Source organism: Epinephelus moara, chromosome 12 (assembly GCF_006386435.1).
Source record: "Epinephelus moara isolate mb chromosome 12, YSFRI_EMoa_1.0, whole genome shotgun sequence".
In the NCBI taxonomy this organism is placed as follows: domain Eukaryota; kingdom Metazoa; phylum Chordata; class Actinopteri; order Perciformes; family Serranidae; genus Epinephelus; species Epinephelus moara.
Window position 1 is genome coordinate 38,204,059 of NC_065517.1, and position 27,320 is coordinate 38,231,378.

General features: G+C 43.5%; 1 protein-coding gene across 1 annotated transcript in view; it reads right to left on the reverse strand.

Annotated features, from left to right (window-relative positions):
* The window catches only part of LOC126399217 (kelch-like protein 29), a 359,560-nt gene that overhangs the window by 81,208 nt on the left and 251,032 nt on the right, over positions 1-27,320 (reverse strand). The window contains exons 10-11 of the mRNA XM_050059067.1: positions 22,596-22,708; positions 20,398-20,544 (exon numbers count right to left, since the gene is read on the reverse strand). Of these exons, the coding sequence (XP_049915024.1) occupies positions 20,398-20,544; positions 22,596-22,708 (260 nt within the window). The remainder of the gene's footprint in view (positions 1-20,397; positions 20,545-22,595; positions 22,709-27,320) is intronic.

The following is a 27,320-nucleotide window of genomic DNA, read 5'->3' on the forward strand; positions in this document are numbered from 1 at the left end:
TGTAGCCTAATGTGGTTTTTCCAATCTTCTATTGTCCAGTTTTGGTGAGAAAACCCGTGTGAATAGCCCATCTGCTTCAAGGTTGGACAAGGTGTTGTTGCTTCACAGATGGTCTTCTGCAGACCTTGGTTGGAACCAGTGCTTATTTGACTTCCTGTTGCCTTTCTATCATCATCAAAATCCCAGTAAATACTCAAACCAGCCTGTCTAGCACCAACAGCCATGCCACATTCAAAGTCACTTGAATCACCCTTCTTCCCCATTCTGATGCTCGGTTTGACTTCGATCTTACTAACCAATCAGAGCATGTGAGCGGAGCGGAAGGATTTTGTATTGAGCGAGGAGCGGCTATTTTTTTTTAAAGGTGGAGCGGAGCCTTATCTCTCGCTCCAATTTCGCCCCACCCAGAATGCATCTTTGCACCTGCGCACACCCACACAATTTTCTTTCAAAACTATGGAGTTTACTGTGTACTTCAGAAAAGAAACTGAGAAGAGAAGCAGCGGTACCTTGGAGAACGGTCCCTAACTGCGGGGAGAGGCGAGAGGGCTTCCCTGGAGGTCAGCCGCTTAACCTGGTCCGTCTCCTCCACACTTTGACTTATTTCCACCCTGCCGACAGCGGTACTGTGGAGAACGGTCCCTAACTGCAGGGAGAGGGGAGAGGGCTTCCCCAGAGAATCTACCAAGCTCATGTTTTATTTGTGAATAAAAGATTACAGGTTAGGGTAGTACGACGCAGTTTTTTTTAGCGTAGTGGTGAGCAGATTACAGGTTAGGGTAGTACGACGCAGTTTTTTTTAGCGTAGTGGTGAGCGAGTGGAGTGGGATAAAATTTATGATGGAGTGGAGCGGAACAGAGCGAAGAATGTGCAGAACCAAGCGGAGCGGACGAGCGGCGCAAATGACAGGTCTGCGAGCGAGGAGCGGAAATTTTCACCCAGTCCGCTCACATGCTCTGTAACCAATAGCCAAATCCTCATATAAATGCAGCTGAAATGTGTGGCACGTTGCACTGTGCATTATGAAAACTGCACAGAGTCCAAGAACTTTTTAAACACAAGTTAACAAATGACATTTATTTACTGTGTATTAAACGTTGAGAGTCATCTCCATTCAAAAACTCTCCAACCTGGGTGTACATGCAAATTCACACACACAAACACACACAAACGTCCAGGCTTCTTAGGATCTCCTATGCGCCAAACTTATGAGGAGCCTAGGCACCCCTCTTCTTCAGCCAAATGAAAAGACATCCAGCTGGCGAAAGTGGGTGTGAAGGCTCGGGACGCTGTGGACGTGTACCGGTCGCGCTCAGTGACTCTGAGAACGTAAGTTTGCGTGTGCGAAAGAGAGAGACAGGGAGAGCTGATTATAATCAAAGCTGCTGGTTAGTCTTAGTCTTGCATGCTGATTCGAAGTCCTCCTCTTTTTCTCTAGGTATCTTAGTAAGTTTTACCAACTACGTCTAATCACACTCTTCCCTAAAATTAATTGTGTTAAACTTTACTATACTTGCCAGTGCCCAGACCTTCCTGCTTGTTTGCCAGCAAAAATCTGACAGATGACACATTTTGCATCACCCAGTTGTTTTTCACTGGCTTTATGGCTGTTGCTCAAACTACAGGTTATACTTTCTAATTTCCGTATGCCCACAGCCACTACAGACACAAAGAGTACAGAAGCGGATCAAGAGAGAACTCAGATGAAACTGTATAGTTAAGCAGTGGTGATCAAATATGAACCAAGATTCTGTTACTGTTTTCAGAAACATATTTTAGTGTACTGTTTAACTGTAATACAAGAAGTTTGTTGCCTAATTCATATTACGCTTGGATATATAAAGAGAACTGGATACAGCTTTAGAGGCAGGGCTCCGTTCCTTCCTCCACCTGAACAGCGCAGTACTAATCTTTCGACCACTCAAAGCGTTTTTTACATAACGAGTCGCATTCACACACTGGTGGCCGAGTCTACCGTATAAGGTGCCACCTGCTACACAGCTTCAACACACTCACACACAGATGGAACAGCCATCAGGAGCAATTTCAGGTTCAGTATCTTGCTCAGGGATCCCTAGGCAGGCGGACTGGCTGAGCTGGGGATCGAACCACTGATCTTCCAATTAGTGGACGACCCACTCTACCTCCTGAGTCACAGCAGCCCCTCTAGAAAGGGTCAAATCATGATAGTGAGCTGAACAATTTCACTGGTGGTGTAACGTTCTAAAAGTTTTCCACTGATTTTCAATGTAATCCAGTTGAAAAAAGTTATTTTCGGCCACATGGCATCGCTTGACAGACCCGGAAGTTGTAATCCCAAGTTTGGCTACTATCTAAAATTGGCTCCAAAGCTCAGCACTGTTCCTGAGGGCTTGGTGCTACGTCACCCACCAGTGGGAGTGTTTATTGCTCCAATGCAGCATAATACACTCTTGTTGGTTGCAGGTTTTCAATCTCTTGAGCAAAAGCAAGTGCCAAGGCCCTTTTTCTCTGTTTCCTCTGGTCATGTGGCACCAATTTCAAAAGAATTTGTGTCTTTCTGCTGCCCAGAGAGCCCTGTTTGGTGAAAATACTTCCAGCAGTAAAACACTTCTTTAAATCAGTACAATCTGAGGAGGAAAGTTCTCCATGCTGTTGTATTTAAAGTCAGATTTGGCTCATGAGATCATACGTGAGCATCTGCAGGTCGTCTAAAATAGGTCCACAGCTGACCGCTCTGACCCTCAGAGCTAAATTAAAGCTGTATATGGGGCAGTTCCAGCCAGGTGGTGCCCTCAGTGGCACAGCAGAAATACATGTGCAGAAATGTCTGGGAGGTGGATGTGGGAAATCTTGCTCCTATTTGGAACAGACGGTGGACAGGCTAGAATTCTGTATTCGGTCTTCTCATGTTGCGTGGTTTTCATCCAAATATTCAAGTCTCTTTTACAGTCCGAAAACACGCAGCTCAGATGGGCTGGAGAATGTATCTGAGTGTACAACTAGGCGATTCGGTCATGACCTGCGCCAGGTGTTTCCCTGCTTCCCGTGCGATGCATGCAGAGATAGATAAACGACCTTGAATGGGAATAAGCAAGTATAGAAAATCGGTCATCAAGGAGCTCATAAGGAAACTGCCTGAAGAATTCGTAGAGCAGATGAATTCGGAGCACAACCAGTCAGCAGGTCCAGAGTTCAAGGTGTGATGGACAGGCTAAGCCACGTTTGAGCTCACTGCACATGGGTTCTCATCAGCAGTACTGTCATGCCACACCACATCAATACTCACACACACTCACACACACACCAAGTTAACTTTTCTTTACCTGTGGAAACTGAAGTAAAGAAAAATAAGCATCCGACTGTACCATCTGCAAGTCTTAGCTACACACAAACCCACATCTGTTGTAGCCTCTCTTCACTTGCCAAACATCTTTAAAATGGCAGTAAAACTACCTCAAAGAGAGCATCTGGTCTCTGCAGAAAGGTAAGGACTGCTACCACATAAATATCCACCCAAAGATGCAGCCACATACACACATGCAGTACACAGAGAGGAGGATTTGCACGTAGAAAGAGACAGATGGATGCACGTCAGCGCTGAGGCCTGCAGGATGATTGTACTGTATTATAATCATGTGTTGTTTGTGGTCATAGTTGCTAATCTGGTTGGTGCATTCAGTCCGAACGTTGATTTGACTGTTGATGAGATTAAGACAATGTAAAGTCACTGGGGCTGACCTGTGATTAAATCAACAACCGTGGATTCAATTGTACTGTAAACAGAGCGGGGTATCCCCTGAGTATGTGTGCGTGGATGGGTGTATTTAGTGGTGAGCGATGGGGTAATGTCTGGCTGTTTTTTCTCTACTTCAGTTCTTCTACTTCTGTGAGGGGGGAAAAAGAATTAACTCTTCATCTCTAATTCTGACTAACTCACTATCGCTCCCACTTCTTTTTCACTGTCTCTCTCCATTCCCGCTCCTCGCTCTTCCTCCCACACACGCATATATCGGCATGGAAATGAGGGAGAGTTGCACACTTGCTGCTAAAATTCAAATCTAAAGTGTCAGACCCCACGAAAGAAAACAAAAAAAAAAAGGGAGTCGTGCTTCGTGCCAGCCGTGGAAGCTACTCAAGCAAGGAATTGTTGCAGATGCTGTTTCCTCAATGTTCTTCTTTATCTTCTGAAATAAAGTGTTTTTTAAAAAAAACAAAGACAGTTTTGTTGTCACCTTTACACTGCTGTGCAGTCACGTCTTCCTTTGACTTTTACTCTTTCTTGGGTGAGTTTTTATTTTCTTACTTTTCTTGTTTTTCACACTGCAGACTTATCTCTTGTCACTATCTCAGTCACTGACTCACTTATGAAAATTAGCGCCTCTCTAAAAAAAACCTACACAACATATGAACTCTGTTACACAAAGAGCGTCACAACTGTTATTGCTAGTTTCAGACCGACGCACTTGTCATTTTCACTTTCAGCACTCACGTTGGGTAATTAGCAACTACTTGCGCCATCTGTGCGCTCATGGAAGTGTAGGTCTTAAAATGCCGTGTGATCAGGTGCATTGTTGGCATGTTGCTATTTAAGGCAGCAGAAAGCGACAACACCTGGTCTAAAGTCAATGGTGCAGTATTTTCCTGCGCAGATTATAGACCCTTTTAGGGCCAATGTCACAATGACATCAGTTTGTCAGCTGGAGGCGAAACACAACTCGCCACCACAGGTCTGTAGGCTACATAGGAGTATTAAAATGTGTTTGTCTTGTTGTGTTATTGGGAGCCAGAATAGAAGGAGTCATGGCTCAAAACCAGCCGCCACTGCCCGTCAACAAAAACAAAGACAACTATGGTTAAATGTGATAAGACCAAAGGACTGGACGGAGGCCATCATCAAAAATGCTCACATGTGCAGCGCACACTTCATATCAGGTTAGGGAAAAAGTATTTCCTGTTGTAGGGATGAATGACGTTATGTGTATTAAGGGTTATCATGTCCACCTCATCAGAAACTGGGGAGGGATTAAGAGGAATATTGGATTTCTCTGGAATGCTAACCTTTTAGCGCATAAGCTAACATTAGCTTCGATAACATAACAAAACAGAGGAAAGCGTTGGTCCCGTTGGTCCTATTCAAGTAACACTGACGGTCCGGGAGAGTGAGTGACCTGACAGTGCGTTCATAAATTCAGTCTGATGATCTACACTAAAATCAGAGCCCTGTTGGTCAAAGAAACGGAGTGTTATATTTCTACATGAATTAATGAACGGTTAAGTTAATCACACATTCACAACACGTACGCTCTGCTTGTTACTCACACAGGGACGTGTGGATGGGTTGCGGGTGGGTGAAATAATACATCATTAACAAGGAAATTAATAATTACATTCTTTAAAATGTGAACATAGCAGAGAGCAGAGCAGAGCTTCCGACTCCCCATTCAAAGAGCCATTGTGCACATTTACGCAGGATGAGCAGCATAACTTCACTGATTATTTTAGAGGCTAAAAGTTTTCTTCTGTTTCCTCTGTCAAGTTTATTACTACAGGTTTTAGTTTTGCTGCGTACAGATCCAGTGTGTAAGATTTTGGGGGATTTACTGGTATATAGCGAAGTAGGGATTGTAGAGTGCAGCCAACTGAAACTTTTATTGGTTAGAATTCCTTCAGTGTACATTGCTCAGGAGGTTTTCAGCAGGAGCCAAATTATCCACAGACGTCTCTTCCTCTCCAAAACAAACAGACCAGGGGTCCCATTTATAAATCAATGCGTGGTACACAAATGTACGTACAGACAAAAGCCAAAAATGGCGTGCGCCAAAAAATGTTCAACAATTTCTACAGTCAGGCTTCCAGCTCACCATCTGCGTCGCCAATTTCCTGTCTCCAAAATGTTCGGAATCATGGGTCAAAGTTTCTCCCATGAAGTCTGTTTTTATACATCACAACTTTAGCATGGGAAGTGGCGTACACCCTTTTTCATGCCTCGTTTTGTGTGTTTATCAATGAGACCCCAGGTGATTTAAACTGGTGAAAACACTGAATAAAGCCGTTTCATTTTACAAATTAAAGTTTCTCCTATGACATTTGGCATGTTGGAGACAAGCTGCTAGCCCAGGACCTGCTAATGTGTGCTCATCTTTTTTCTTTGATAGCTTAAATTACAGACATTCAGGATGTTTTTAAGAGGGGCTGCTAACTACGGTGGCTGATGTGAAAAAGCAAATGGCCCTGTCTAAAGCCAGTGTTTGGTTTCCCGGGGGTACACGAGGACCAGCCCATGTGATTATACACAATAAAAAATTATACTTATATTATATTCTGTTTCTGCCCATATATCCCCCCTACATCTATCACACTCGACTTTTTTAAAGTTATTTTATAGAGCTTTTTTGCCTTTATTTGATAGAGCAGATTTTAGCGTGAAAAGGGAAAAGAGAGTGGGGATGACATGAAGCAAAGGGACGTGAGTTGGAATCCAACCTGCGGCCGCTGCGGCAAGGACACAGCCTTTGTACACAGGTCGCCTGCTCAACCAGGTGAGCTACTGGGCGCCCTCAAACTCGACCTTTAAATGTCTCGGGATATTTGCTGCAGTGACAGTACTGCACTTACTGCATTACTCTCAGCAGAAAAACGCTCACTTCTCCAATTTGCTGAATCTGTCATATAGACAGCAGTGCTCCAGGTGTAGGTGCACCTGGCTTTTATGGGGAATGGGAGATGACACTGATTGGTTGAATCCATGTTACACCTAATACACGCCTATGATTAATTAAGGGACCCCTTTGCCCCTCACGCCTTACTTTGCGCCTACATTTTGGACACGCCCTAATTCATTTTACACTAAACACTATAGATAGTTTAAATAGGACTCGTTATATTTGATCAGTGGTGGCACCTTGTCTAATCACACACTTTTATGCAAATCTCAGTTCACTGTATTTATTCATTATGTTGTCAATTACTATGTTGCCATCTTTTCAATCTCTGCCCACTTAGTAAATAGAGTTAAATCATTCGTTTGGGGGTGGATTATTTCTGTATTTGCTTTGCACAGCTTTTAAATGCCACGCTGTACCTCTGCCTCTATACTACAAATCACTTTATAGATTTATATGTAGACTCTACTCATCTAAAAGTGCAACACGGAGTGAAATGATAAGTAATTCATGATTTGGGGTTGAACTTTCATCCAAAGAAGCAGATCCATCTTGACAACACGGCGGCACCATGATAATCCTGTACTCCGGTCCCTTTGTTGAGATATTATGTTTAAAATACAAGCAGCTCTTAATGGTTTAGCCCTTTCATTCCTCCGTCTCCTCCACCTGTCTGAGGCTTCAAAACACAAACTGACACAATTCTCTTCAGCCATTATGTTTGTGGATGGAATCCTTTCTGCTTTGCTCTTTTAGAGGCAGATGTACCCCTCGGGATTACACTAATATTGACATGGTGTGCCCTCCTGCTGAACTGAGGCTCGAGTCTTCACTGTGGGAAAATTAAATTACCGTGTTCTTGTAGCCATGTGAAATTACCGTCTGGGCTGTGACAGGGCCGAGGCAGATCCATACATATGTTTCCCTGGATAGGTAGTGATTTTTTACATGTCCTAACTTGATCTAAAGTCTGATTTTTCACTGCCTCACAAGCTAACAAAAGTAGAAGATTCGACATTTAAACAGACCGGAACCTTCCTTCGGTGAAATACATATTGATGGAAGTTGGGCTTTTAAGGTCCTCTACGGAAGCATGGTGAGTGACTGAATGCTCTGGACGCATGCCATGTGCTAAAAGGGTTAGATTTGACTTGTCAGTATGTGTGCAATATGAACCAGGTAAATGAGACTACTCACGACACTCATACCAATGAGTGACACGCCTGCACTCAGCAGATGAGAGGCAGGCGCCGTGTGTGCGACTCCATTTCTCTCAAACAACCTCTCGAGCAATCGCTCTCTCATGCACAGGCACGCAGAGTGAATGCGAGCTCTGTCCCTCCAGACGAATGGTGTGACCTGTCATTTTCATCTCCTCGCCTACTCATGCAAGCAATCCGTGTGTGCTTTTAAACAGAGATGGCATCTAATGGATGCAAATCATTAAAGCTGCTGTGCCAACTGAAAAACATCGTGTCTACAGTGCCTTTAAAGGGACAGTTCACCCCCAAATCAAAAATACATATTTAAAGGGACAGTTCACCCCCAAATCAAAAATACATATTTTTCCTCTTACCTGTAGTGCTATTTATCAGTCCAGATTGTTTTGTTGTGAGCTGCAGAGTGTTGGAGATATCAGCCGTAGAGATGTCTGCCTTTTCTCCAATATAATGGAACTAGATGACACTCTGCTCCTGGTGCTCAAAGTGCTGAAAAAATACATTTGAAAAACACAGCAGATTTCTCTTTCCAGAAACCATGACCTGGTTACTCAAGATAATCCACAGGTGTTGTTGTGAGCAGTTTCATGTAGGAACTATTTTCTTTCTGCCGGACTACACACACGAGCAGATTATGAGACAATGAGACAATGAGCCACAGATATGCAAGAGGCCCCACCATCACTCCTACACAAGAGCAAGACACACAGACTTTTTGGTGAATTTGCATCTCTTTGTAGATGTTATGCATCATTTTGAGGGTTGGTGTCTCTTGGTGGTCATTCTGAGTCTATTCCTGGTGGGTGGGTGTTAATTTGACATTTGACATTTTGCAAGAGAAGGCCAAGAGGCCCCCTGACACTCTGGGCCCCCGGGCCTGTGCCAGTAGGCCCGTTCAGTAATCCATCCATGACCACTGCTGCCAACCGTATCATTGCTCAGAGGGAAGCAATAGGCATTTAGTAGAGGAGAATTTGAGATGTTACAATGCAACATCAGAAAAAAGGATTCATATAATCCTAGTTCTTATGTCGTTGCATTTTTAGGAATTTTGAAAGATTGGTTTAATACATTTTAGTACCAAGTACTAGTACATTGTACATGGCAGACCTGCTCTACTCACTGACCTACTGGGTACCCTGAATTCAATGCCTTTTCAGACTTTGTAAAGTTCTGCAGGAACCCTAAATGATCGGTTGAGCTATAACGTTAGCTAACTAAAGCCCTTTTTAAACAGGAATTGTGCAAATTTGCAGGAAAGCCCAGTCTTCTTTCAGCATTGGCAGTATAAAAATCAAAATCGGGGAGTGTGGTAAAATGCCGCCTACCTACTTTTGTTTATACAGAATGTGCCTTTTTCGGGGCAATGGGGGGCGTGAGCAAGTAACAAAACGTGTAGCTCAGCGTGTGACGTAAACAGTGACGTGGGAGGGAAGCCGCGGCTGGTCAGTCCTTCGGCAATTCTCTCGTAAGTCTGCCCGTCCTTCACCGTCCCCGTCATCTGATGGTTAATGGCCTCTTCGTTTCCTTCACCGTCCCCGTCATCTGATGGTTAATGGCCTCTTCGTTTGCGAGGGCAAGGAGGGCGCACACTTCTTTATCTCCCCAGTTGCTCATCTTTACAGTGTCTGTCAGGTTTGTGTTTCCCTCTTGCTACTAGCTGCTCGCTAATTCCTGCTATCAGCTGTTTCCTGCTCCTCCCACAAGTCATCAACAGTCCCTCCCATGGCAGAAGGGCGCTTCGTTCTGTTTAAACCAAAAAGATTTCCCCAATAAGACTACCCTACAAGCCAGAAAATTGGGCACCTCAGATCAACTCAGCTTGCAGCTTGCCGGCAAAACGGCCCAACATTTGCACAAAATCTGGCAGTGTAAAAGGGGCTTAAGTGGTGCTATGTGAGCTAGCAGTAGATGCACGCTTCCTTCTGTGCAGTGACGCAGTTGGAGGGTGTAGTTCGGTGGAAAGAGAATAGTTCCTACATGAAACTGCTCACAACAAGGTCTGTGGATTATCTTGAGCAACCAGGTCATGATGTCTGTAATGAGACGTTGCTGTTGAGCTTTTTAAAATGTATTTTTTGGCACTTTGAGCACCACAAGCCAAGTGCCATTTTGTTCAGTTATATTGGAGAGAAGGCAGACATCTCTACGGCCGATATCTCCAACACTGCAACTCACACTAAAACAACCTAGACTAATAAACATGTTTATCAGTGCTACAGGTAGGAGGAAAAATATGCATTTCGATTTAGGATAAACAGTGGCTTTCAAGACAACATGTCATGATCTTTTTAAATTCGTAATAAAGAGTTTAGTGTTTTTCAACCCATGGAACATATGGAAAGCATCCACAGGAGTCTGTGGACATATGGAGACGCTACTTTTAGCTTGTCCGCCCACACACACTTTTTCCCCTCTCTTCTATTTTCCTTGGACAAGGATCATTTATGACGAGTCCATATGCTTATCCACTTGTATTCTGATATGCAACAGATAACACCGTGTGACTTTACCTCTCTAATGGTCTCTATCTTGCAGAAAATGCTGCTGCACAGCCCAGCACCCAAAATACGTCTTTCTTTTTCACACACTCATACACACCCACACACATTGAGGAAGGTGGACAGAGGATGTGAATGGGTTGATCCTGGTGAAAGGCAGGGATAATGTGTGTAACAGGGAGCCTCTCAGATCTGTCAGAAGCAGCAGAGAAGCAGCCTGGAAGCCGCCATCCGCTAACACAGATGACAAATGTCCAGTGAGCATTTCCCATTCCACTACTGTCAGCAAGGACTAACGCCTCCAACTGTATGTGTGTGTGTGTGTGTGTGTGTGTGTGTGTGTGTGTGTGTGAAATGATTCAGTGCCACGGCAGCGTCAAATAAATGACACATGAACGGTCATATCTATTTGCTTTGCTCTGATAGGAGAACGCGTCTGCTTTAGTGTGAAAAATGGACAACCCGATGCTTAAAACGCAGCTCCGTATGAAAAACAAAAAATAAAAATAAAAACACACACTCACTGACTCACAAGTGTTCAATAGAGCGCGTGCCCATGTTTAGCCTCACAGCGCTAACAAACCCACTCAGCTGAAATGACCACAGCTCAGTGTCCTTTTCAGCATGCGCAGGTTTGTGTGTGAAAACACATGAATGTGCTTTTTCTTCTGGTAACACATAATGGATGAGTAAAATATGCTCTTGCAAATGGCACTTCATTTGGGTTCAAGAGATGCTTTGCTGAGCGGGTTTGTGTATTTTTCTGTTTTGGTTTTTTTGCAACTGCATGACGATGTGTTCATATCAGCCGGGAGGACGGATGGGGAGGGGGATGGAGAGAGATGTAGCGGACGACAGACGCTGACTGCTGCCCTGAGCAACTACTGACAGGTGCAATGTGTTCTCCTCTGAGGCTTTTTTCAGCATGACTTCATTTACAAAAAAAAAAAAGAGGCTTTCTTCAGCTCATTTAATACAAAGCATATTTGTATGAATGCCAACTTGCTGTAAACTTATTCAAAACTTTTTGTCTTTTTTCTCAACCCACTGATCTTTGACATCCAGTGGAAGTATTTTGTAAAAGTTTAAATACCACACTGTGAAAACACTGTTACAAGTTAAAGTCCTGCACTGAAACTATTCAGTAAAAGCAAGCTTAAGTGCTATATCACAACCGGATGTAGGCAACTGGACTTGTTTGAGTTTCTTGAAGACGTGTCGCCTCTCATCCAAGAAGCTTCTTCAGTGCAAACGGACTGGTGCTAAGTCTCTGTGTGGGTGTGAACCCTTGCACAGTCATTAGGTCACATGTGAGTTGTTAGGGTTAGATGGGACCAGGTGTGAATGGGTGTGAAGTCGTCCGGGGAGGAATCCCAAAACTGCATTGTAGGTGGGTGATAAGTGGTGTCGTAGATGGTTTTTTCCGTGCCTTTTTCAAACCATCTTTCTTCTCTCGCCAAGATGTGCACACTGCTGTCCTCAAAGGAGTGTTCCTTGTCTTTGCGATGGAAGTGGACAGCTGAGCCTTAACCTGAGGAGCTGGCTCTCCTGTGCTGCACCATGCGTTTGTGGAATGGTTGTTTGGTTTTACCTAAGTACAAATCTATGCATTCCTGGCTGCACCGGACTGCACACACTACATTACTCTGCTTATGTCTGGGTGTTTTGTCCTTACGGTGAACAAACGTTTGCCTCAGTGTGTTACTGGGTTGAAGTGCACATCAAGTAATTAAGTAAAAGTAAGTACACATTTATGGAACCTGTTCAAATCCCCGTCCATTCTGGTGAATGTAACTTTCCTAGGATGTCTAGACCTATAAATACTGTCATAGATTACTGACTCCAATCAATGCAGACGTATTTGACGGGATGTCTATGAGCCAATCACAGTGTTCGCCATCATCTAAAGTTGACTGTAGTAGAGCCACGCCCCCCCTTTTTAACAAGCATGACCAACTGTAAGACACAGACGAAGTGCAAGGCAGGTTTCAGTCTATTAATCATAATGATAAAATACATAATTTGTGTTGAAACTGTGTTTAAAATAACCATAAAAAGTTATAATACTTATACATATCAAAAAATTATATTCAAGATTGATATCTTTTACTCAGGATTTTTTCAAAAATATGCATCCATTAGAATGGACATCAGCTCTCAGAACAGGAAAATACTATCTAAATAGAAAATACATTCCTCATTTGATTTTCTAATGATACAATAAGCTTATAAAACATCATTTTGATTATGTTAACATTATATTAATTTCAGGACGTTTTCGACATACTGTCCTCTGAAGATTCTTCAGAATCTGACAAACACAACACAAAATATGTACGCAATTTGTTTTAAATCTTCACTTTATACATTGATATGAGTTAACTATTAATGAAAAATAAATAAACTCAGGGTTTTGTGGAAAAAAGGTCTGTTGCCATTTTTACTATTAGATGGTTTCTGTGTTAATATTCTTGATCCACCGGAATCGACAGAAAAAATAACACACAATAAAGTATCCTAATCCATTTTTGGGCTAATGAGTGCTTTTAGAGTAGAAATCCACCATTAATTTTAATTAATATACAATAAATATATATATTTTTAGGAACATAATTGGGTTCTGAAAGGGTTTAAGTATTGAAAGAAAAAGTACCCAATGTGCTTGTGGAGTGCTTTTCTAGTCTTCCGACCACTCAAAGTGCTTTTACATCACATGTCACATTCACCTATTCCCACACTGATGGCCAGGCTACCTCACATGGTGTCACCAAGTAACCATTCACTCACACTCACACACCGATGGAACAGCCATCAGGAGCAATTTGGGGTTCAGTATGGGCTGGAGGTGCCGCGGATCGAACCGCCGATCTTCCGATTAGTCGACGACCTGCTCTACCTCTGAGCCCCAAAACTCAAAATTATTAAGAATAAAAAAGACAACAACTTATTTGTTATTAAAAAATGGTTGCAAATAAATTCTCTGTCAGTTAACCCTTATTGAATTATCAACTAATGGTTGTAGCTGTACTTCTTTAAACGGTTAGAATTTATTTTATAACAAAACACGATATTTGAATAACTGTTCTTATGTTTTTCTTTGTAAAAGTCTTAATTTGTAAGGTTACGAAAGCTTTCAGATAAATGTAGTTAAGTAAAAAGTACAATATTTCACACATATATATATATATATATATATATATATATATAGTATAAAGTAGCATTAAAAACAATAGACTCAAGTGCACTTAGTTACACTCCACCATTCCTGACACGTAGCGTAAACATCTGTATTTCCCCATCCATGATGTAGTGCAGCATATTTGTATTATTCCTTATGAATCTTGGGAAAACAAAGGATTGCCTCTGTTGAACTGATAATTTGTTTGTTCTCCATACGTCGTACGGCTCATGCAACCCTCGTGTGTTCCTAAGAGCTGCCCGGTTGGAAATGAACACGCCTTTGACTCGCTGAGGATATGCAGCCGCCGTGCTTGAGCGGCTGCGGTTCAACTGGCTGCACACATCAGGACTGAGCGCGCTCTGGGACGACAAAGGACACAGATGAGAACGGAGGTCCGGAGTTCAGTGGCTTGCATCAGATCCCATCCCGCTCTCTAATACGTGAGTCGTACTCGGGGCCGATATACAAGCGATTCCCAGTCTTGTGTGAACGTTTGAGCACAGCGCTGGGATATGAACAGTGACATCCTGTGCGTTCTGTGTAAATCCCTATATGTATGTGTGTGTGTGTGTGTGCGGGGATGTATTGGTGTGAGTTGGAGAGGCAGAGAGGCAGGAGAGAAAGATTGCACACTGCATCAATCTCCATTGCCTGGCTACGTCTCCTCAAGAGTGAGAATTTGTCACAGGTCGTGCCGGTGACGGCCTGCCCGTACATTTCGGCGCTCGCTCTACAACCGTATCAGTTTCCTCTTCAGGGATGATTGTTGTGACATAAAGCTCCCCATCTCCAAAAACACAATTAACCTTTTCTTAAAGGGTCCACGCTGATGAACAGTTCCCGTTTTGAACTCGGAGCTCAAAAAGAGAATCACTAAATTAAAAGTGATGCTTGTGGTGAAAGGGTCATTTGTAGTTTTGAAGGTAAATGAATCGTAAAACAGTGAGGGAAACGTTTATATCCCAACACAGCCTCAAAGCATTTTTGTCCTTTGATAATTTTATACTCTGACTACATAATGATAGCATCATTTGTTCTGGGAAAATGATTTTTTTTTCTTCTTAATGAGTGCTGGAGGCAAAAAAAAATCACCTCGCCACATTACCAGAGTCAATTGTATAAAATCCCCAAAATAATAACGAGTAACTTTAAAGGATATGAAGTAATACCTTTAACTATATTAATTTGGCTTGGGAGCTGCAAATGTCAGGGCAGGCCATTGTTATTTCTGATGAGTGGACAGCAGGTCTCTGCTAATGGCGAGGCTGGCCTTTTTTATCATGAAAACACACCATTAACTGTCCTTTTTAGCTGTTACATTAGTTGGCCACTTTCCAAAGAGCCAATTAATCAGCCTCTTTTGTCAGGTTGAGTCACCTGGCAAGATAGGATCCTTTATGAAATATGTTCAAGTGAGGCGTAATGGAGGTCCTATTCAGGGATTTGGCAGGGACTGGCCTGTTATAATTGGAGCCATGTGTCTGTGGTCGTCCCACAAAAGAGTGCCGGGTGAAAGGAAGGACAGGTCTCTCTCTCTGTCAGCACCTTCACAGAGAAAACACGACGCGGGACACCTCTTGCTTGTGGAGCCGGTGACTCGTGGGCTGAATGTGGAGGCGGATTTGGTTCTCAGATGTTCTGTTTTATGGTCATTAAAGGATAAGCCTCAGTGTTTAGAGGTATGAGTACATTAAAGGTGCAACGTGTAATATCTGGCCACACGCTCCAACCTAATAAGGAGCAGTATTTTGCCTCTACGCCAACTGCAAACTAACAGCAGGGCGATAATAAAAGAAAGGAAGAAAACAGCCACATCAAAACCATATATTGGTGCCATTTGAAATGTTGTTTGGTGCAGTTTGTGTTGTCGTTGGCTGCGCTGCCTGTGCTTTGTGTGGCTCGCGGCTTTTCAACAGTCTGCGCCTGAGATCAACTGATTTGGGGTTTTGGACATCGGACTGTCTGGCTTTGGACATATTCTGACTTTTTTAAAGATATTTTTGGGGCTTTTTGATTTATTTGATAGGACAGATACAGCATGAAAGGGGGAGAGAAAGGGGGGATGACATGAAGCAAGAGGCCATGGGTTGGAATTGAGCCTGCGGCGGCTGCAGCAAGGACACAGCCTTTGTACATGGGGTGCCGGCTCCACAAGGTGAGCTAGTGGGCACCCCATATTGTGGCTTTTTTTTTACATACCTTATGTTCAGATGACATTTCTTTTTTTTTCATCCATTTTTATGGATTTTTATCTGCTATTTTATCTACTTATCCAAAGCCGAGTCACAGGGGCAGCAGGCCAAGCAAAGTATTCCAGACATCCCTCTCCACAGCAACACTTTCCAGCTCCTCCTGGGGGATCCCAAGGTGATCCCAGGCCAGATGAGAAATATAATCCCTTTAGTGTGTTCTGGGTCTGTTCCGGGGCCTCCTACCAGTGGGACGTGCCTGGAACACCTCTAACAGGAGGCACCCAGGAGGATCCTGATCAGATGTCTGAACCACCTCAACTGACCCCTTTTGACACAATGAGCAGCGGCTCTACTCTGAGCTCCCCCCGGATGTCCAAGCTCCTCACCCTATCTCTGAGGCTGAGCCCTGCCACCTTTCTGTAGAAACTCATTTCGGCCGCTTGTATCCACGACCTCATTCTTTCGGTCACTACCCAGAGCTCAGGTGAAAGTTGGGATGCAGATGGACCAGTAAATCCAAAGCTTTGCCTTCTGGCTCAACTCTCTCTTAACCACTTTTTTTAAAGTGACAAATTATGTGAATAGTTGAGTCAACCAGTCAAAACAGTAACAAACTATTGATATACAATGATAAATAAAGATAGTTAAGAGAGTTAATATAACTTGCTGTTAAGTACAAAGGTAAAACTAGGAAGTGGTTATCATAATCTATCTACAAAACTGGAAACAGGTAGCCTGACTCTGTCCAAAGGTTAAAAAAAACAACTCACCCCACAAAACCTCTAAAGCTGTCGAACACGAATATATTATATCTGGTGTGTAATGAATCTGGATTTGGACCCAATTGCAGCACACAGGAAGCCAGGAACAGTTGGTAATGACGTTTAATGTCATGACTCAGCAGGTACAGAGCAGGACAAATAAACAGCACACAATACAGCTCAATACTCTAGCTAAGTCTCTCCACTAAGTCCTTGACAGCCCGCCTAGTTTGGCAGGCTGAACTGGGCCAGGAGGCAGGTGAGTGGGCGGTGACTTTTGCCCAAACACACACACAGTTCAGTTCAATAACAGGCAACAGTACCCTGTAGGAGCAGGTAGGAGACAGAGGCAGACGATCCGGGACAAGGTAGGTATACAGTATAAGCAGACGAACCATTAAGAGACAGGCAGAAAGTAGGTTGAGAAGCCGGCGATTAAGTACTCTCAGGATGCACACACGGTGAGTGTGGTCCAGTCTCTGGACTGTAGGAAACCACAGGTAAGCAGATAGGAACACTCAAACTGTTGTCTCATCATCGGATGGTAACACCAAGTAGCCACAGGCAAATGGTAACCAAGGGTGCAGAAACAGGTCTCGAGGTTGGGGGCAAAAGGCTTTTATTTTTTTTTACCAGGAATCACACAAGGCAGGCAGAGTCGGAAAGGGGAAATCTGTCCGGAATAAAGTGCTGGAGAGCGCTGCATTAGTGATGAAGAACAATCTGGCAACAAGCGTCTGTGAGGCTGAGTTATACATACTGGCTGTGAGTAATGAAGAACAGGTGAACTGAGTTGCCTTGATGAGGTGAGCGTGACTGACGCTGAGGCGCAAGAAAACCAGGGTGAATGGGAAATCCCTAACTGGGTGACTGGGCATGTAGAAAAGAGCAGGTAACCAGGAATGAAGAACTGTGACATTGTGTGTTGGACAGAGCCAGTCATGGTGGGCAGTGTTGAGCAAGTGTATTGTGGGGTCTTTTTTTATATTGAGGTCAGGAGGATCTAACTGCAGGAAAGGAGACCAGGTGATGTAATGGGATCAGACTGTACTTTAGGGCCCTGTAAGCTTACCTAGTTTTGAGTGGTCTGTTACCAAATTTAGCCAGTGGTTGATTGATAATTTTGTCCAGTCTTTCCAGTTGAATAATATTATTTTCTCTGCCACATCTGACGCTAAGTTAAGATGAATGTTTGGAGATGTGGGAATAAAAGAGAGGAGAGATCGCCTAACAGAAAGATGGGAGGGGGGCAGAGAGGAGATGCTGAGGTTACGGTTCTAAGACAGCTTTCCCATGAATTGTTGTAAATAAGCTACTTGTTTTAGAAGTAAATCCTTCCCAATGCTCCTCTGTTACAAAGGTATTTCCTTTTCTTTTGAAATCTCTGTATATTTCAGTGAAAAAGAGAGATTAAAACAGACATATACACACGCATGCAGGGCCACACTTGCAACGATACTCAATCAAAGAAAACTGACACAGCTCTCCTCTTTCATTCACTGGCTTTGTGTCTCATAGCAAATCATTATTAACGCTCAAATGCTTTCCCTCTGTCTCTAAGCGATGTCCGGGCCCTGTTTCCTGGTGCCATCGGATGTTAGTGACAGCATAGCGGAGAGAGAAAATTGCATATTATTTACCCAGCGCCTTCAATATGCCACTTTTCCACTCTATGGCCTGCAGCTTACAACCCACAGCACATGCACAGACACACGAATGTACAAAGACACACATACGCGTGCGCTCAGATGAATACAAACGCACAGAAACTTACCTCAAGGCTTAAAGGTTTTCCTCCACCTCCCCCCTTTGCCTGATTTTTTTTTTCAGCACTGTGACATTCTGCCCTGACATGTCATTAAAAAGTGTCACAGGTTCTGGGGGAGTGATTTCCACCACTCTCTGCCTCCAAACAGGCAGCCAGGACGGAGGCAAGGGAGGGTGGCGATGATGAGCTGGTGCTGGACCGTGTGTGTGTAAACTCAGCCCTCAGGGCCACAAAACCTTCTCCTGTGGCATGATGGAAACAACCTATTCTCTCTCTGCTCTCCTCCCCCTGTCCGCTCATGGAAACAACCTATTCTCTCTCTGCTCTCCTCCCCCTGTCCGCTCTGCAGGCCTCGGGCTTGCTCTGTTGTTTTTCGGTCACACATGGGCAGGAGATTTGAGCTTGACCGAGAGCTCAATCACATCTCCCCTGCCTGGATGTCATGGCAGTACGCAGAGGCACAAACTGTTGGATATAAGATTGGAGCACAGGGCCTCTCTTTCTCACCATCTCTTTCTCTTTTCTCAATCACTCCTCGCCCGTTTACGTCTTTCTGTCTTGCTCTGCTTCTTTCTCTCACTCCAGCTCTCTCTTTCCAGCCCTCCTCCTCCTCCTCTTCTCTCTCGTGTCTCTTCGGAGACGGGGTGACCCGGGTGTCTCGTCTCAGGAATCAGTGCGGTGGGTTGTTCAGACAACCGGGAAAATGTTCCATTTCTTTTTCTTTTTTTCCTTCTACTTCATCTGAGTAACTCACCTCTGCACCTCTCCATTAGAGTGTGAGATTGCAGGAGTCCGCCGGACTGAGCTGGCTGGAGGTTTTTCGATGCAGATGACAGGGGTCGTGTGTTCTCCTAAAAACTGTGCGTCAGCCTTGTTGTGGCTCCCTGTGAATTTGCACTGAGTCAAATTTCCTATCAGTCACCCCAGAAATTCCAATTTCAGTGGATTTATCAGTCACCATGTCATAAAACCATCTTCAGTGCTATTTCTTTTTTATTTCTATCTTAGCGCCGATGCGCACGACTAACGAGCATCACCATCTGCTTTCAATGGCTCATCCTTATGCTTTGTGTTGTGCACAATAATGTAAAATTCTCCACTACAAATCACCCAGTAGGCCTGATGGATTTTGAGTGCTACATATCAGAAGATAAACGCTAAATGTTTAATCCAAAAGGTAAAAAGAAAAATCAAATATTGACGTATGTGCCTCATGAAAGTGAATGCCAATAAAGTTACATTGATTGCCGAGGTCTGCACCGAGTCTGATCCAGCTGATATAAGGCAGCTCCTCCTCGTGCTGGTTGATGAGAAGACATTACCCCGAGTGAATGACTCCTCCGGTGATGGACCGGTGTAATTTATCTGATAATAATCTCACCTCCATTTTTAAACAGCTATAAAATACTTAAAAATCATCAGCTTTAAATTCATGGTTTTGTGACCGAATCCATAAAAATCTCATGACCTGAGGTTTTTACCCGCCGAATGGATATCCGTCTGCAGTGCAGTCCATTTACCTTTTCATGAATGTGAGCCGACGCTCTGACCTTGAGGCTTATTGATTCTGTGTTTGTTAAAATTTGACCCGCTGTACCTCACTGTCAATACCTCTCTGGGGGATATAACCTTTGATTGTGATTAACAGCCTCTAGGAATAAATCGTACACCTGTTAAGCGTACCAAAAAAAAGGGACTGCGGCTGTCTGTGTTTTTGTTGTGTGTTTTCATGCGGTACAGTGTCTCACAAACAAATGAAGTGTAACTAAGAATAGAGCACATTCTGAGGGCAAAGCACTCCTGGGATTCTGAACAACTGCTGTGTTAGGCTGCATCTGAAGCCCTGAAGTTGATGAACACTACCAAGAGAGAACGACGAGTCACTTTACTGGTTTATCGTGCTGTGTAGCTCTCGGAGTAGACGGGGATAGTCGATAGAACGGCCGCGCTAATGCGGCTCGGCAGACATACGGTACCTGTACTGTCAGTGGTAACGAGAGTTTTTATCTCGCTTCTCTGTCTCATGATACACACACAATATGTGCTCATTTTGGTAAAGTACACCGTGGTGTCAGAGCTGAGCAGACACACACTTCACAAACACACTCATCAGCTGTGTGTTTTATTACCTGCACTCTGGAGGTGGGGTCTTGTTTGATCCACTTGATGACCGTCTCGTAGACCAGCTCCTCAGCCTTGGTGTTGAGACTGTCGTTGGACAGGTAGGCCACCAGATCCTCCTTGGATATGTTCAAAATCTCGTCCTGTACCGCCACCTGAAGAGTTATGAAATATCTCGTCAAACTCAAATCATACAACTTGTTGATTAGCAGTGGTGGAAAGTAACTAAGTACGTTTAATTAAGTACACACTTGTAGTTATGTATTTTCTGCTACTTTATACATCTGCTCTTCATCTCTGAGGCAAATACTGTATTTTTTACTCCCCCACATTTAGCTGACAGCTGTGGTTACTTTGCAGATTAACAATACAAAATATAATCAACGAGAAGGTGCGCCGCATAAGTGTCCCAGAAACATACGTGCTTCATCTATTTTTGACGGAGCTGCAGAGTGTTGCACAAAGCAGATTGAGTTCTCAGCTAACAGCCATTGTATGTGAAATATAGATATGGTAGAATTGTGAATGTATTTTTATTACCTAAAACACAGCTACAAATCTTTGATCCATGTCATTCATGACTGGGCTATTAATGGTATTAACTCTGTCTGAAGGCTAAGGCACAACAAAGTGGGAAATAATAACAATAAATACAACTTAAATAGACAAAAAATCATTTAACTACGTAGAGCTGTTAAAATTGCAAGTCTACAAAATCTGGCAAGGGAAACGTTTCGCTTCTGTGGTCTCATTTATAAAACAGTGCGTAGGATCCATTCTAAAATGTATGTACTGTATGAAGAAAAGCCAAAAATAGCATGCACAAACATATAGGACAATTTCAGGCGTCCAACTCACCATCGGCATCGCCAAGTTCCCATCTCCAAAATGTCTGTAACCATGGGTCAAAGTTTCTCCCATGAAGTCTGTTTTAATAGATCACAACTTTTGCATGGGAAGTGGCGTAAGCCTCTTTCAGGCCTTGTTTTGTGTGTACGCAATGTTTATCAATGAGACCCCAGGTGATTTAAGCCAGTAAAAGGCATGTTGGAGAGGAGCTGCTAGCCCAGGACCTGCTAATGTGTGCTAACCTTTTTTTTTCTGAGAGCTTAAGATCCAGAAATTTGGACGTTTTTAACAGAAGCCAAAACAGTTTTACATTAAAAATCTCAACACTCAAGTAAACTTAAGTCATTCATTAATGTATTGACTGTTACATTAAAGCAATACTTCAACCCCCCCAAATCATCATTTGTATATCAATTACTAACCTGTGTCATGCTGAATTTGTCAAGAAAATCCTTGTTATCCTCACATGTCTCCACGGTGAACAAAGAATTCAAAATGGAGAAAATTCTTGATGAACTGAAGTAAATAAGGGCAAACTATATTGAAAACATGCGTTTACTAACTCTCACACAACTTATGTAGTATAATGCAAAGCTTGTTTAATTGGTCCCTATACTGGTAGACCCCAAACAGCCAGCCCTGTCTGACTGGGAGCTGAACTAAAAGTTAAATTCATCTATGTTCTCTTTATGGCCAGACCCCATTGACAAAAACAGTAATTTAATATCACTGAATGTAGGAGCTGCTGGTCGACTGCTGCTGTGATCAGTTAGGTTATTGTTGTTACTGTGTGACTAAGTGAACCAAACTAACCCTTCAAAACACCAAAGTCACACAATAACACAAAGAAACTATCGATCGAGGCAGCGGTAGACCAGCAGCAGCTCCTGTGTTCAGTAAGGTAAAATTACTGTTTTTGTCAGTGGAGTCTGGCTTTGAAGAGAGCATCGATTTTCACTTTCTGTTCAGTTCCCTGATGGAAAGGGCAGTTTGTTAAAGAACTACTGAGCTTAGGACTGGATAAATGAGACTTGGATTATACTGGACGAGCTGTGTGAGAGTTTGTAAGCAGATGTTTTAGTTAGTTTTGCTGTTGTTAAACCCCCATGACATCAATGTATGAAGAATTTTCTCAGGTTCTGGATTCTTCGTTCGCCGTGGAGGCATGTCAGAAAATGTTTTCCTCAAAAATTCAGTCTAACAGGGTGAATAATTGATATACAAACGGTCATTTTAAGTGGTGAAGTACTCCTTTAAATTATGATTATGATTTAACTTAGACCTTATTAAGTTTTATTTGCGTTTATTCCACCAGAATCAAGGACTGAATGACTAAGAATGACAAATCTCTACCCACCTCAGGGAAGTTCTGCAGTGCAAAAGCTTTGGCCATGTTATGGAGCTCCGTACAAGTCATGGCTTCAGCCATAGCCAGCACTCCCAGACAGTTAGCCGCAGTCAACTGTTTCTCTGGAGTCGATAAACGAGGTCGGAGGGATGATGAGACAGAGACACAGAAACACAAAAACAAGAGAGAAACAAAGACACAGGCAGGTTGATTAAGACGGAGAAAAAAAAACATCATTCAGACATCCAGAAAAAGATCACAGACGTGGAAAGCAGAGACAGAAAAAGCGGCTGCAGGTACCACAGACCCATAGCCTATCGGGCTGTATATCTGCCTGAGACTAAGGGAGAACAAGTATAATAACTCAAAACAGCTCCGGGGACAAACAACGAGGGGAATCGATCGCTCACAGCCCAGGCAGGAGGTGGTGGAAGGCAGGGAGCGGGATTTGGGATTAGCTGGGCCACTTTAAAGAAGTCCTGTCAGATCTCGGGGTCTACTACACACACACACACATGCACACACAGTCACAGAGCTGAGAATATATGAAACTACCCTGATAGCCAGGCCAGCGGGGAGAAGGCTTATGCTGCCGTCTGTGATCTCTTGTAAGGGTGCAGCATTTACGGTGGTGTGTCTGTAATTTCAGTTTTTTAACACACATTGCCATTTATCACAAGAGAGGGAAAAGTGTTGGTGGTGTGGCGCATACACACAGGCAGGCAAACGTGTGGATCAACTGGGTCAGTGGCCACTGAAAGAGGCCTGATTAAACAATAGCCATCAAAGGGAAGCAGTGCCAGGCCTTTTATCACTGAAGACAGAGTCTGAGAGTCTTTCCTAAACAAATATCAGCCAATAAAGGTCACCTCACATCTGCTAAATCACAACTAAACAAAAGCCAAAACCAAAGACCAAATAAAAGTGGGCTTCACGCTGCATCAAAGTGGGGGTTAGGGGCGAAACAAAAGGCTGTTTGAAAGTGTCCCTCTGTTGTGCCATTTGAGCAGATAAAGCGATATTTCACTGCGTACGCTCGCACACTCTGAACATTATGTTGCATAATCCTTTCATCAGTTTCTTCAAAGCTGGGCAGCCAGGTTTAAAGTTTAAGATGCTGCATAAAAGCCTGCAAAATCTGTTTTAATTGAGACAATGACTACATTCACATGCACAATAATGCTCCACTAGTAGTCCAAATAAGACAATATTCTGATTTTGATAGGGTGCTGACATTCCGAATATTCCGAATTAAGCCTTTCTCCAAACAAAGCATTTTCCCATTCAGATGTGTGGGATTTGCAGATAGAAGTTTTAGGAGCCTTCTTTGAACATACAGTGCATTCTGAATATGTAATTCAGTTGGGTTTTTTTACTGACACATGCTCTCTTGCCTGTTTACAATCAGCTCTGTGTGTTGGACACAAACCAGCGAGGCAGTGGGGTTGAGATGCATGCCCAAAAGAAAAGCCCACATTTCTGGTCGGAAGAAGAAACACACCTACTTTTAAACATCGTGAAAGACTTTGATATCAACTGATTTGTGGATCTGAGGAAATATCACAATGCTGACCTTTTCAAGAGGGTGGTTGAAGTAAAAGAGGGAGGCTGTGTTTGCTGAACAAGTACACCATTGTTGAAAATCTCACTTTATTAACTTCTTTTAAAGCAAAGAAGCAAAATGGCACAAGCTGCTTCAGCTGTTCCACTTTTCCATATTCTGACCTGATAAAGTTAGGGCACTTTAATTGGAGTGTGCACGGCTGAATGTAAATGGAAATAGATGTGGAATATTCGCTTTCATTATTGTCACAGCTTGGTAGGAATGTTGTCTTTTTTGGAATAAGGACAAAAAAACCCAAAACATTTTGTGCATGTAAATGCAGTCTATGTGATAATATCTGAAGAACCCCTCCGACTGTGGCCAATATATCAGTTTCAGTTTCAATTTGGAGCAGGTCACCAGGGCTGGGGGATAACAGAATACAGGTAATGATGTATGAGTAACTGTATATTCCAGTACAGTTACGGCTTAAATTGTTGGTATTCTGAATACCATCACCGTGTCTTTAAAAATAGATTACTTGAGGAGATTACGTCATTTGTTTGTTTATTTGCTCTAACACCGTGTCCTAAGTGAATGCAATGGGAGCGTGTCGGTATGATTGGCCGTGAGCGGCACAGTGCTGCGGTTTTGAGCTGAACTTTTGTTGGACGCCCTGTTTATATTTATTCCTGTCACTTGCTTTGCTAAAAAAATGTCTGACTCATGAAGCTGACATGAGAAGTTATTGTTATGAAACCTTCTTATTCTGCTGCAAAAACCTAAATCATGTGGCAGCTGGCTGAAGGGAGATCACCAGGGAGCTGGAAGTTTCTGGTAAATGACCATCACTAACAACAGCCTGCTGCTGGCTATGTTGTGTGTCATTACCAGTAGCTATTACAATATAAAATGTGTTTTCTGTTTAAAAAAGTACAACGCAGAAAGATAGAAAATCTCACCCATCTTTTAAGTGGTTCGTCTCCAGTGTTCGGCACCACTGACTGATAACCTACGTGGTTTGTCTACATGATGTAAAAGAAGTCGGGGTTCCCACTCATTTTACCAAGGCATTTTGAAAACTTTCCCACAACTTTTCCACATTTTACCCCTTCTTCTTCTTCTTCTTCTTCTTCTCCTTCTTTCGTGTATCATCAGATGGCCAACTCCACGTTGTGCAACCACGCCCTCGTCTCCCGTCCTAAGTCGAAGAGGCTGGATTCTGAGGGTGGGCTGTATAGGGGGCAGCCGGTGAATATGTGCACGGCAGTCTGTTCAGACTTGCCACACTCGCATGCCGCACTGTCCAATAGGCCCCACTTCTTCAGAGATGACTTGAAGCGGCCGACCCCAGTGCGTAGACGGTTCAGCGAGGTCCATAGATGGTGTGGTAGGTCTTCTCCTTTTACACCGCCACCTGGGTCCTGGATGTATCGGTGGATGCGGGAGGGCCCAGCCGTCTCCCAAGTCTGTTTCCAGGATGCTGCCAGCCAGGCATCTCTGGACAAGTCCTCAGGAATAGACTGCAGCAGCTCTTGTGCCGCCTTGTTGTAGGGATGGCGAGACTTGAGCCTGCATGGTGGCGCCGGTGTTGTTGTGGCTTTGTGCAGGATGTGCCAGTCGTACTTCTGGGCTTTTCTTGCCAGGGCGAGGGTAGCCGCATCCCGTCGGAGACTGGCCGGAGCAATTCCAGCGAGGACTGGCAGGTGAGACACAGGGGTGGGTTTCAGACAACCAGTCACTATCCGGAGGGCGCTGTTTATGGCAGTGTCTACCTTATTCATGTGTGGGCTTCTGCTCCAGGCAGGGACACAGTATTCAGCTACGGGTAGGACCAGGGCTTGTGTGGATATGCGTAGGGTCTGGGGGGAACCTCCCCAAGTCGAACCCGCCAGGCGGCGGATGAGCGAGACCCTAGCTGTAACCTTGGCCTTCATTTCAACATTTTACCCCATTTCCCTGATTATATTTAAAGAGTTTAAAACAGCCTGCCTGGACACCTCTCTGACAACATGTGATTTGAAGAAGTGCAGCTCCAAATGTGCGAAGGTACGAGCAGTTTGTTTCCTCACAGCTAAATCTGGCCACAGTTTTAATGTCAGGACACATAGCTCTGCACAGGAGCTGTACACATAATGTGAATTGACCGTCTTCAGCGTCCACATCACTCCAAACAATAGCAGATCATTGGATAGGGCAATGGATTGGGTGAGTGTCAGTTAAGGTTGTCTCACAGATAAACCAATACTGGTAGAGGGGTAACATTACAGCAGGTGTAAAATATGTGCAACGTTAGCAGTCTGTTGAGCCTTTTGGTTGTCTTTGAGTTGTTTCCCTTCAGCATGGCGGACCAGAACCACTTCCTGATGTTGCCCACATTAAACATTTGGGTGCAAAACCTTTGTTCAGCTTCACTAGGGTCTGCCTCTCTCTTAAGTATTTGTCGTTTGTAAGCCAAACACTATCAAACATGCACCTCTGAGGTATTTGTGGGTAAGTCACACATTTGACATTCCCAACGCCAACTGGCTGATTACACTGATGTATATCACGTGATACTAGTGATGTTTCAGCGGTCAGTCTTCCAATTCATTCAGTAAATTTTCATGCCCTGGAAAACAGTTTTGCTAATTTGACAACTTTTCCAGGAGTTCCACGACCTTGGGAACCCTGAGAGGTGCATGTTTAATGGATTCAGTTTGGACAGAAAGCTATGCTCTCTTCCTGTAAGTGAAAAATTCATTTGAGGAAAGCATTTTCCATAAACAGATTTTTTAAAAAGGTGTGTGCAGTGCACCTAGCAGGGGGCAATGACAGAGGAGATGCACAGGCGTGTGTTTCTGGCATTGTGATATAAGAACCAGACAAATGAGCAATCCAAAAGAAACCGAATTATTTAATATACGTCACTTAATTTGAGTAATCTAATTGCATATGTTACAAATGACATTTTAGGGCGTGTATTAAAGTAATCTGTGGTGGAATAAAGGTAACCCTTGCAACACTGCATGTCGTTAATTCACCCTAAATCTTCGGATGATAAAACAGCCCTGATTTCTCGCAGAGCAGCAGGCAAACAACGAGCAGGTACATTTTTATTTGCTTGAATCTGAAGTTATGTGAATAAAAGTCAGAGTGCTATAAGTAGGTCGAGGAGATGCTATTTCTCCTCGGTGTATTTGTTACAAACT